The sequence below is a fragment of the Chelonia mydas genome, chromosome 10 (genome assembly GCF_015237465.2).
Source record: "Chelonia mydas isolate rCheMyd1 chromosome 10, rCheMyd1.pri.v2, whole genome shotgun sequence".
NCBI classification, from domain to species: Eukaryota; Metazoa; Chordata; order Testudines; family Cheloniidae; genus Chelonia; species Chelonia mydas.
The window spans coordinates 32,487,022-32,499,831 of NC_051250.2; the positions used below are offsets into that span (position 1 = coordinate 32,487,022).

The following is a 12,810-nucleotide window of genomic DNA, read 5'->3' on the forward strand; positions in this document are numbered from 1 at the left end:
GCTGGGTAGAGGTGAAGAGACATGTTAGGTGTATGTGACACTTTTGGGGTAAATCACTACCACCCATTCACAACAGGAGGGAGCCTTGTCTGTGCCCACCAGGGGAAACTCTCCCTAACCACTGGCTGCTGGAACCACAACTGCTCTGCGGCCCCCACTCTCTCCCTCTGGAGACTAGCAATTAGCACACTCCACCTTGCTATACTTGAGTGCCCAGTCCATTGTCTTCTGGACATCTGCTGACTCCGAGGAAGCCGTGCACTCCAGCTTAGTGGCTTCACTTCAGTTCAGCATTCTCATTGGCACAAGGCACTCAGACATAGCTATAGTAAAATCAAACTGACATTTATTTAACAAAGGTTGAGTTAAGGATTCAACTAAGGCAAGTTAAAGGATTTGGAAACATAAGGTTACAGGTAAAAGAAAAATATAAAACTTCCTGCCTAGGGAGTTGTGGAAGCTCCTTCACTGGAGGTTTTCAAAAGGAGGCTGGACAGCCATCTGTCTTGGATGGTATAGACACAACAAATCCTGCATCTTGGCAGGGGATTAGACTAGATGACCCTTGAAGTTCCTTCTAACCCTATGGTTCTATGAACCTACAGCCTATACCTATTAAGTTATTTTCCTGTCTAATAAGGTATTTCTCACCCAATGGTCAGTCCTTACAGCACTTGTGTAGTCCAAAGAGCTGGGATTCACTTTTCATGAGACACTCCCACTGGCTGAATATCACCTCTATGATGGATAACATCTTGTGCTCTTTCCTCTTCTCTTACACGGTTACAGACTATTGTCTCTTACAGCAGGGGGTTCCCTAGTCAGAGACTTTTCTTGCGGCTCTTTTGTCTTTGTAAATGCGCAAGCCTACATCTGAATCAGACAGCAAACACGGGACTTGGGCTGGCTCCACGTCAATTGTTTTCAATGTTGACGGAGTCAACACTCAGACTCCCTGCCTCAGATGACAAGTTTCACTTCCAACAGTTTTGGAACATCATATCCTGCATATTACATAACTCTAAAACTATTTTCCTGTCCAAACATCTCACAATAACCATAACAATCAGCTAGTTCTTAGCTTTTGGCAGAGACCAGACAAAACCCCCTTTGGTGAAATATTAAGAAGACGGTGAGACACAGGGGTAATATACCTGCCTGGGTAAGTCTGTGTTACAGGTTAGATACCACTTCATCTGCATAGATGGTTTGATTGGAGAGTAGCACTGGATACAGTTTGTAGGTTATGGAGCAGCTTCACAGCTGCAGCAGAATTAAGGTTGAAATACCATTTCTGTTCAAAGGTAATTTTTTTTAAGTGTTCAACATGCATGGTCAAATAGGCCTGAAAATCACTATGCCAGTAAGTGGATCAGGACAGAATTTATGGTGCACTGTTGGGCAATGGGTAGCTGTAGCAGATAAGCTAGACACTTGGACCTAGATTCTTCACGCTACCTGAATTGCACTTGGACGGAATGAAAAGAGGGGACCATGGAACCATTTTTAGCTCCCTGATTTGGGGCCACATGGCAAATTAGGGCTGCCCAGGGCAAAGAGAAAAGAATGGTTACTTACTCTACAGCAACTGTGGTTGTTCAAGATATGTCATCTACATGTATTCCACTTCTGGTGACTCACAAGCAGTGACCTCCCATTCCAGAGATGGGTGCTCAGAGTCTATTGAAACAACCATTATAAGACAGCTCTACCAAAGAGGACCCGGCCCACGCATGCTAGAGCTATCATTACCATAATGTGATTTGCATAGAGGGCCAACCCACAGGAAACCCAGAGAGGAAGTCAGGGTGTGATGCTGCAAGGGATCCTTGTCACTCATACCCACCTTTGTGGCCATTTCCTTGGCTCTGTGAGGGCCAGTGCAAGCCAGCGCTTTCTCCTGACTCCATCTCTGGGTCTTCTGTGGTTTGGCTCTCTGGCCAAGTCACATACCCTGGATGGGGAGTGAACTGTTAACTACATGTTCAACTTGAAGTTCACAAACAATGTACATACACCTCTACACAGATATAAATACAAATTAAGCAGAGCACACATTCTTTTGTTTGAGACAGACCTGTTTGTCAGCCTCAGTTTGGAACATGTTAATAACACCATACAGTGGAATCTTATACTTCAATTAGCAGACAATATTCAGATGATCACAAGTGGTCTGTCATTGGTGCTTGAGTTTTATGGAGCCAGAACCTCCAAGGGGGGCCTTTGAGAGAAAATAGGCCAGTGGAGTATGCTTGGGGAGGGGGGGGGGTTAATCCAGAGAAAGGGACAGAACAGGAAATTGGGGGATTCCAAAAAGTACCACAAGACAAAATCCGTACATCTGATGGGAGCCAAAAGCCTGAGATGGAGTCTGGCCAGAACATATGAAAACAAGCTCTGGCTGTTCAGTTTAAACAAAGAAAATTTGTTAAATTCTTAAAGATAAATGGAAGCCACAGAGAGAAGAATAGTGCTGAAGACACTCCAGAAAGAAGAAGACAGGGTACGCTGTCTCCAGCTGAAGTGTCCGTATATACAGTCTCTCAGGAAGAAGCCTTGCCAGTTCTAAGACCCTGTCTACAATAAGGAAATTTGCACCGGTGTCACTACATCTATGTTATCAGACTGAGCTGCTCTGATGACAGCCCCAATTTGTGCTGTGCAGCACATCTACAGTTATTATACTGGTGCAATTTCTTTAATACAGCCAGAACCTGAATGATCACTTGTGTTTCCACGTACCCGATTCCTGATGTTCACAAGCATTTGTAAATGGGCTGGATATAGTGATTTATGCTAACCCTATTTTGGGATCTTTTTGACATACTTCTTGACAGTGAGAAAATTTCCAGGCAACCGGAGGAGACATGGATTTTTAGGCAATTTAAAAAATAATGAAGATGATGTTTTTTGAAACTAGAATTAAACTCATAGGCTGTAGCATTTCCAGATGCAGCAGTAACCAAACTCAGAGGAAAAACTAAAAGAATCCTTAATCCCATAACTCTGTTAATATTCCAAGTTATTAACAGGTACAAGAGAATCCCAAAAAAGAAGCTGTTTTTTTAAACTGTAAACTCTTCCAGACAGAAACCATGTAATCCTGTTCGTGCAGCACCTAACACAACGTGGCCATGACTGTCATTGGGGCCTATGGGCACTACTGTAATATAGATATTAACTAGTACAATCTCCCTGTGATGTAGGTGATTAATATCTCAGTTTTACAGACAGGAAAACCTAGGTACAGCAAGGTGAAGTGAGCTAAGGTCACAGAAAAAAAATCAATGACAGAGTTGGAAGTAGAACCCAAGAGCCCTGACTCTCCACCTCCTTCTCTAAACCACTAGAAAACAATCCCTAGCAGAGCCAGAAATAAAACAGCCCTACTCCTATCCCACTCGTCTTGATATTACATAGCAATGAGTCCTGAAATACCCCAAAAGCCCCATTTGACTGTGAAAATCTCACTATAAATTGTCTAAAGCCCATCCTGGGCATAGGGGAATAGGGCAATTTTATCTTTTCTCTTAAATGTATGTTTATTGACAACCTTCACAACATGACTTCTCTCCAATTATACCAACAGCTTCCCTTTTATCTCCAAATGCTCCATCCTCCTGCTGCCCACAGCACCTCCTGGTCTCTGGCTCCCACCACACATTCCTCTCCACACCTCAGGCCCCTATATGACTCATCTCTCTACACCAACATTTCCTCTTTGTTTAACTTGACCATCCTCAGCAAGGCATTTTTCATTCTCTGTGAAAAGAGAAGAGCCTTATGGACTCAAAGCAAGAAACATGCTTGGCTACTATCCATTGGGAGACTCTGGAGGGATATCTGACATGAAGCTTTCAGCCCATTTTTAGGGTTTCCCTCCCATGTGGATTCTCTGATGTCGAATGAGGGCAGAGCTCACAGTGAAGCCCTTTCCACAGTCGACACATTCATAGGGTCTCTCCCCAGTGTGGATTCTCTGATGCTGAATAAGATGGGCGCTCTGACGGAAGCTTTCACCACACTCAGTACACTCATACGGTTTCTGTCCTGTGTGGATTCTCTGATGTCGAAGAAGAGCTGATCTCCAAAGGAAGCCTTTCCCACAGTCAGCACATTCATAGGGCTTTTCCCCTGTGTGAACTCTCCGGTGCTGAATCAGGTGTGAGCTCACTGTGAAGCTTTTCCCACACTCAGCACACTCATAAGGTCTTTCCCCAGTGTGAAATCTCTGATGCTGAATGAGGGCAGAGCTCACACTGAAGCTCTTCCCACACTCGGAACACTCATAGGGTCTCTCACCTGTATGAATTCTCTGATGCTGAATAAGGTGCGAGCGCTGCCGGAAGCTTTCCCCACACTCGGTGCATTCATAAGGTTTCTCTCCAGTATGGGTTCTCTGATGTTGAGTAAGGGCTGAGCTCACACTGAAGCTCTTCCCACAGTCACCACACCTGTAGGGTCTCTCACCCGTGTGGACTCTCTGGTGCAGGATAAGCTGTGAGTTCCCAATGAAGCTCTTGCCACACTCACCACATTTATAGGGTTTTTCTCCTGTGTGGATTATCTGATGCCGAATGAGTTTTGAGCTCATACTGAAGCTTTTCCCACACTCGGTACATTCATAGGGTCTCTCCCCCGTGTGCTTTGTCTTATGCTGAATAAGATGTGAGCGCTGCCGGAAGCTTTCCCCACACTCAGCACATCCAAAGGGTTTCTCTCCGGTGTGAATCCTTTGATGTTGTCTGAGGTTTGATCTCAGCCGGAAGCTTTTCCCACAGTCATCACATATTATTGATTTCCCCATTTTGGGATTTCCTAGGTGGATAATGTCTGGCAGTTTCCTAAAACCTATTTCACATGCAGTTGATTTACCTCGTCTCTTTCCTGGAGGAGTTCTTTGGTGCCTTTCTGATCTGTGCTGACCCTCACAAGCTTTATCCTGCTCAGGACACTGGGAAATATTCCTTTGGGATGCTCCTGATAACGTGCCATGTGGTTCCATTGACTCATGACTGTCCTGGTGTGGATTCTCCTCCTCATTCTCATTCACAATCCCATCACCTGTTAGAATAAAATGAGAATCTAGAGAAGAGTGACTGGAGAAAAAGGAAACCTTGGGAAAGGGAATATCATATTTCCATATGAACACATTGTACCTACTGTTTTTTACAGGTGACCCATAAGATAGTAAAAGAATGGTGAAAAGAACCTTCTGAATAAACAGCACAGCAGAAAAGCACCCGTAACGAATTTTAGAGGAAATGTTATAAATTAAGTTATATTGTTTAAAGGGAGAATTGATTTTTTTAAAAATTTAGTCAATTAAAAGAAATCAAGTTGACCACAGCTCCTGGGAGATCCAATCAGGGACCCACTCCCTAGACACTGAACAAACAACTAATAAGTAGAGTCCCTGTCCCAGAGTGCTCACAGTCTAGCTTGAAATACGGTTTCAGGACTAGAAGGGTTCCAGGTTTCAAACAGGACTAAAATCATGAACTGAGAGCAGATTCTTCCCCCAAAGAGGGGGAGAGGCCCTATTTTCCCTCCACATTCCATCTGAACTCTCAGCAGAACAAGTGAGGTCAGACACCCACCTGAAGTTAATCAGTATGGCTGGGAAGCCCTCAGAGATATCTGTCTTGAGAACATGATGAGTATTGGTTACAAAAATGGGACAAAATGGTGCAAGCTCACAGCATTTCTGAGGGAATTCCAGAGTTTTATTCTACTCACTGACAGTTCTTCAGACAGTTGAGCTTATTCCTCACCTGCACAGGTGCCACTTAGCATCTCCTTTTCCTCGTAGTCCGGAAGATCAGGAACCCACGGCTCTTCCTCTCATTCTATGAGGGAGATTATATCCGGTTTTTTAACTGGAAATTCTGCTCAGGATAGGAAAAATGAGCAAGATCAAGGTTTGTCACATCTTGCTACAAAAAACCCTGCCTCTCTCTTTGCTGGGGGGACATTTCATCTGCATGGAAAGGAAATAGCTCCTGGGAAAGTCAGATGTGCTGTTAAGTGTGTTGTGTCACTTGTAGGAGATTCAGAGATCTCCACACCATGGGGGACTATGGCAGAGTATTACTGTGCCATTTGCACATCTCTAACCCAGCCGGTTAGAGACCAGGGCCTGCTAGAGAATAGAACCAGCCCCAAGAGCGGAGGAACAGCCATTCTATGTATGTGACTGACCAGTGACAGGTTAATGTCACAGTTTTTTCCCCCTTGGAAGCCCTGGGCAGAGGGAGATTGGCAGTGGTGTGGTATCTCTGATCCTCCTTCCCAAATGGAGGAGATAGGAGAATACAGTCTCTTCCCACAAGCTTTTGGAGCTATCAGGAGTGAATACATAACAGGGAGTATGCCACCAGGCATTTGCTGATGGTGGTGACCCCCTATCTAGACCACAGGGCTGCTGAAGAGAAGGAACAATGTCCTGTTCTATGCTAGCACTGCCTGCCCCACTCACTTGTCCACAGAATATCAGGGTTGGAAGGGACCTCAGGAGGTCATCTAGTCCAACCCCCTGCTCAAAGCAGGACCGATCCACAACTAAATCATCCCAGCCAGGGCTTTGTCAAGCCTGACCTTAAAAATGTCTAAGGAAGGAGATTCCACCACCTCCCTAGGTAACGCATTCCAGTGCTTCACCACCCTCCTAGTGAAAAAGTTTTTCCTAATATCCAACCTAAACCTCCCCCCACTGCAACTTGAGACCATTACTCCTTGTTCTGTCATCTGCTAGCACTGAGAACAACCTAGCTCCATCCCCTTTGGACCCCCTTTCAGGTAGTTGAAAGCAGCTATCAAATCCCCCCTCATTCTTCTTTTCTGCAGACTAAATAATCCCAGTTGCCTCAGCCTCTCCTCATACGTCATGTGCTCCAGCCCCCTAATAATTTTTGTTGCCCTCCACTGGACTCTTTCCAAATCCTCCTTGTAGTGTGGGGCCCAAAATTGGACCCAGTACTCCAGAGGAGGCCTCACCAATGCCAAATAGAGGGGAATGATCATGTCCCTCGATCTGCTGGCAATGCCATTAGCCTTCTTGGCAACAAGGGCACACTGTTGACTCATATCCAGCTTTTCGTCCACTGTATCCCCTAGGTCATTTTCTGCAGAACTGCTGCCTAGCCACTCAGTCCCTAGTCTGTAGCTGTGCATGGGATTCTTCCATCCTAAGTGCAGGACTCTGCACTTGTCCTTGTTGAACCTCATCAGATTTCTTTTGGCCCAATCCTCCAATTTGTCTAGGGCCCTCTGTATCCTATCCCTACCCTCCAGCGTATCTACCACTCCTCCCAGTTTAGTGTCATCTGCAAACTTGCTGAGGGTGCAATCCAGGTGATTCTCCAGATCATTAATGAAGATATTGAACAAAACCGGCCCCAGGACCAACCTTTGGGGCACTCCGCTTGATACCAGCTGCCAACTAGACATGGAACCATTGATCACTACCTGTTGAGCCTGATGATCTAGCCAGCTTTCTATCCACCTTACAGTCCATTCATCCAGCCCATACTTCTTTAACATGCTGGCAAGAATACTGTGGGAGACCATATCAAAAGCTTTGTTAAAGTCAAGGAATAACAGGTCCACTACTTTCCCCTCATCCACAGAGCCAGTTCTCATCATAGAAGACAATTAGGTTAGCCAGGCATGACTTGCCCTTGGTGAATCCATGCTGACTTTCCTGATCACTTTCCTCTCCTCAAAGTGCTTCAAAATTGATTCCTTGAAGACCTGCTCCATGATTTTTCCAGGGACTGAGGTGAGGCTGACTGGCCTGTAGTTCCCCGGATCCTCCTCCTTCCCTTTTTTAAAGATGGGCGCTACATTAGCCTTTTTCCAGTCATCCAGGACCTCCCCCAATCGTCATGAGTTTTCAAAGATAATGACCAATGGCTCTGCAATCACATCCGCCAACTCCTTTAGCACCGTTGGATGCAGTGCACCCAACCCCATGGACTTGTGCTCATCTAGCTTTTCTAAATAGTCCTGAACCACTTCTTTCTCCACAGAGGGCTGGTCACCTTCTCCCCATACAGTGCTGCCCAGTGCAGCAGTCTGAGAGCTGACCTTGTTTGTGAAGACAGAGGCAAAAAAAGCATTGAGTACATTAGCTTTTTCCACATCCTCTGTCACTAGGTTGCCTCCCCCATTCAGTAAGGGGCTCACACTTTCCCTGACCTGAAGGAAAGAGGCCAACTCCTGTTCTCCCCACTCTTACTCTACTCTTCCATGGAGACCAGGGAAAACTATCTCTGCCACTTCCATGTGGATGGGACTGCTGGGAACGACCTCAGGGCCCCTGTGGGAGACATTCCACTAGCCAAAGAAGAAAGTAGATTGGCGTGTGACTGGGGGCCTGAATAGAAAGCTGACTAATATGTGAGAGATATGGGCCTGAGGGGTAGAATGGCAGGATGACTGGTGTGTAAGTGGCTAGGTCTGTATGTGACAGCGTGGGTGACGTATGATTTGTGTGGGGTAGACTGGAATTGGGGGATGGGGGGGTCATGACCTAAGAGTGGCAATTTTGGGACATCTGAATGAGAAACTGGGCTGAGTGAGGAAGGTGAGGAAACTGTTGGTGGGGAGGTGAAGAGAGTATTAAAGGATGAAGAGTGGGGGTAAAATATTAAGAGAGAAGAGGGGGAAAGGGAGGAGAAAGCATGATTCAGGAAAGGCAAGGGGGACTGAGAGAGAAGGAAATAAGCAGGGAGAGGAATAGAGCATAAAATGAGAGTGGGAAGAAAAAAGAAAGAAAGAAAAATAGATAAATAAATAAATACATACATACAGGAAAGGGAAAGAAAGAAAAACTCCAAAGAAGAGACAAACACAAATTACTCAGTTATTTTGGGGCTGCTTGAAAGATATTGCGTAGACTGTTTCTACCTTCCAGGAACCAGAGAAGAACGCAAAGCTAAAGTCACCCTGGGAACACCAAAGACCAAAAGCGCCTACTAAAAATGGACAAATAAATCCCTCATCACTGATAGCAGAATCTGGTCATTCTCCTGCTCAATGTCTTTGCAGAGGGCCCCTCCCACCTTAAAGGTCCCTCTCTGCCGAGGTTAAACACGTAGCTGCTTCCTCAAGCGTCACTGGCATCACTCCCTTTTTTTGGTCCTGAAAGAAAGAGACTTTGGGAGGACTAGAATAGATAGAAGCACAGAGAGACACTATTGAAGCAAACTTCACCATCACAGCTGCCACCCCCCACCACCTCTTGGGATGCTGGGTTTTTGTCATCCCAAGAGATTTCCTGACTAGACCAGGCTAGCAAGAGGGATACAAATGACATCACCCTCCCTACCAGCTCTAGCTGAATCCAAAATACCACCTGAGATGAAATGGGATGGGTCTTTAACACAATAGCTCCAGCCCACTTCAACTAACTTCCTGTCTTTTCCCCAAAGGATAGTTATTACCATCTTTGATACTATCTAAGAGATTGTCAAACAAGGGGTTTTGCTTCTAAAACTCTCTCCAGCTAGAGAGAAAAGGAAGAAGAAATGTTGTTAAAATGAAAGCCTTACTTAATACTTTACATTTCAACACTAACTGTTTTTCCTTTTCTATATCTTTAATAAAAGGTTAAAATGGTGCATTTGCCATGGTACTAAGCAGGCTGAGATATGCTAAACTTCAGACCTTCTTACTGTTTAGTGACTGGGTTATCTTAGCCCATATATTCCATCTAAATTAATATAACAGGTAATCTGGAGTGACACACAGGAAGCTATTCTACAATTTGTCAGGGTGATAAAGGGTTTTGGTCCATTTTAAAGCTAAATTCTCCTCAGGCTTTCCTTGGGCACAGATATTCTAAACTCTGATATTGAAAACCACTTGGTCCCTTTACTACAGTCCAGACCCAGCATCTTCCCCGGAACTAAATGAACCAAGACCTTTGTGTAACCTCCCTTTAACAGACTGAACAAATTTCTGTAGAGGAGCAAAATAAAACGCTACACTTTGGGGAGCTTCCCTGACAATGTCCCTAAGAGCAGTGCATTTCCTCTGCTGCATGGTTACTAGGCAGAGATAGGGCACTGCCTTTTTACTCTTGTTCTTCTCAATTTGCACAGTGATGATGCAGTAACAGGACTGGGTAGCACTGGGAGCTCATCACCTCTCATTATTTTTCCTGTCTCTTTCAGTCCCTCTTCCTTTCTATCTCCTCCCACTCTGCTGGGAGATTTGGTGACTTCCATTTCCGGGTGCATAGGCGCTCCCCTACCTGGATTGGCTCCTGCATGTGCTAACAGGACCAAGAACCTGTGTGTGAGTGTCAGTAAAGTCAGCAGATCTGAGCCGTACATGGAGCAGACATGGGGGGTAGAAGGGGCCATAGGCGGCAAGTTATATTGGCCCGTGGTGCCTTGGCATCAACAATATTCAGAGCCCAGGGGCCCAGCTCCACCAATATTTGGGGCTGGGTGTCCCCCCACCCTGCCCACCTGCCACCACCTCATGCCTCCTAGGAGTGTCCCCTGGCCTCCCCTTGCTGCCCCCACCCACCGGAGCAGAGTGTCCCTGCCTCTGCTGTGCAGCTCCATGCTGCCTCCCTGCAGCAACTGCTGCCGCAGGGTCCTAATGCCCCCCTTCCCCTCTCGACTGCCAGGGAAGACTGACTGTGAGCCTGCCTTTCCACCTCAGAGCCTTCCCTTTTCCAGCAGGACCCTCCACCAGCACAGGGGGGGCCCCCTGCCCACAGTCATTGCTCCTGCCCCATGCTGGGCAAGGAGACAGCCCCATTGCTCACTCCCAGTGAGGCTACAATCAGGGGCAACAGCAGGGGAGGAGGCGCACGCAGCACCCCCCCACACCCACCATGGGGGAGGCGAGGGAGATTCCTGGACCTGAGAGAGGCCCTAGGAACACATGCAGTGACAGTGGTGGGGATGAATGTGCTGCTGAGGGGGCGGGAAAGGGGGGCTCCTCCCCCAGAGTTCACTGCTGCCAGCAGGGAAAGGGCTGGGGGAGTCCTCCTCTCTGGGCCCTGTCCCAGAGCAGCCTGCCTGCACCCCAAACTCATCCCTAGCCCTGCCCCACCCCAGAGCCCACACCCCCAGCCAGAGCTTTCACACCCCCCCACCCTCTCAACCCTCTACCCTAGCCCTGAGCCCCTCCACCACCCCAAACACCTTATCCCCATTCCTAGCCAGAGCCGTCATCCGCCTGCACTCCAACCCCCTGCCTTAGCCCTGAGCCTCTCCAACACCACAAACCCCTCATCTCCAGTCCCAGCCAGAGCCCTCATCCCCCCCACACCCTAATCCTCTGCCCGAGCCCTGAGCCCCTCCAGCACCCCAGACACCTTATCCCCAGTCCCAGTCAGAGCCCTCATCCCCCTGCACTCCAACCCTCTGCCCCAGCCCTGAGCCTCTCCAACACCCCAAACCCCCAGCCCCAGACAGAGCCCTCAGCCCCTACACCCCTACTCTCACTCTGAGCCCCTCCCACACCCCAAACCCCTCATCTGCAGCCATACCCCGCAGCCCTCACCCCTGCAGCCCCTCCCTCTGCACCCCCTCCCAGAGTCTGCACCCTGCACCCCAATCCCCTGCCCCAGCATAGGGCCTGCACCCCAGACCTCCTCCCCCATCCAAACTCCCTCCCAGAGCCTTAGGCAGGTGGGGGGTGGAGTTTGGGCAGGGGCGGGTTCTGGGCACCACCAAAAATTATACAAACCTGCCGCCCCGGAAGGCGCAGATTTACAATCACGTTCCCCAAGTTCTCTCCGTTACCTGGAGTCTTCGCTCCGCAAGAAGCTAGTTACAGTCTGAAACTATCCCCCACCTTGCTTAGAACAGAAAAATCTTACCATGCAAAACAGGAAGAGAAGAAAGTGAACCGCAGCTACCCTGCTCAGGCTCCTGGTAAAAATAAGGCAGCAGCAGCAGACTCAGAAGCGGGAGCGCTAGCCTTTGTCACGTGACAGTGGTAATGCTAAGGAACCAGGAATTGTCATGTGACAATAGCAGCAACTCACAGAATCCCTTTTTCCCAGAGCTGAACAAGGGATTTGTCTAGATGCAACTACTGGCTCATTTTGTCGTTCTTTTAATGTTAAATAATAGGCAAAAGCATAACAACTCTCTGCTCTGAACAAGACTAAACTAGTGCCAACAAAGAGAACGATTTTATTGTATGGAAATGAGAAACCGCTAGGTTTGATGGGTTCATTCAACAAAACAGTGACAAAGGAGTGCACTGGCCACAGAATCGATGAGTTCTGTAAAAAGAAAAGGAGTACTTGTGGCATCTTAGAGACTAACAAATTTATTTGAGCATAAGCTTTCCTGAGCTACAGCTCACTTCATCGGATGCAATGAGTTCTGTGTCACTCAAGTATCACATAAAGAAAAGGAGTACTTGTGGCATCTTAGAGACTTACAAATTTATACCACTGAAAATACCACTGAATGCATCTGATGAAGTGAGCTGTAGCTCACGAAAGCTTATGCTCAAATAAATCGGTTAGTCTCTAAGGTGCCACTAGTACTCCTTTTCTTTTTGCGAATACAGACTAACACGGCTGCTACTCTGAAACCTGTCAAGTATCACATGTATACTTATTTGCTTCTACACTAAAATTAAAAATGTTATAAATACAAAGGTTGACCAAAATTCTGATAACAATAAAATACAACATTTGTAGACTATTAGAGGACAAGACTATTTTATGGCTTTAGTAAAACAAAGGATTTCCAGGTTAATTTACATAGAGATACATCAGATCTCTAAATCAGGAATACCTGAGCATTCTTATTCATGTCAGAAAATGCA

At 46.8% G+C, this 12,810-nt stretch overlaps 1 protein-coding gene across 2 annotated transcripts; it reads right to left on the minus strand.

Moving 5' to 3' along the window:
- Positions 1-1,317: 1,317 nt before the first annotated feature.
- Positions 1,318-11,982, minus strand: LOC122462209 (zinc finger protein 501-like). Of its 2 annotated transcripts, none has more exons than XM_043524647.1 (3): positions 11,846-11,982; positions 5,775-5,849; positions 1,318-5,064 (listed from the first exon to the last, which is right to left on the minus strand). In XM_043524647.1, the coding sequence occupies exons 2-3, from the start codon at positions 5,794-5,796 to the stop codon at positions 3,869-3,871; spliced, it is 1,218 nt and encodes a 405-aa protein (XP_043380582.1). In that variant the 5' UTR covers positions 5,797-5,849; positions 11,846-11,982; the 3' UTR covers positions 1,318-3,868. The 2 variants fall into 2 exon arrangements, with proteins under 2 accessions (XP_043380582.1, XP_043380581.1); XM_043524646.1 differs by having other exon boundaries at positions 5,775-5,888; positions 11,846-11,944.
- Between the last annotated feature and the right edge of the window lie 828 nt (positions 11,983-12,810).

Bases quoted from the DNA above. Each gene is read 5' to 3' on its own strand.
- LOC122462209 (XM_043524647.1), bottom strand. From the start codon at position 5,796: ATGCTAAGTGGCACCTGTGCAG. The intron at 5,065-5,774 runs GTGAGGAATAAG...TTATTCTAACAG, and splicing joins GCTAAGTGGCACCTGTGCAG to GTGATGGGATTGTGAATGAG.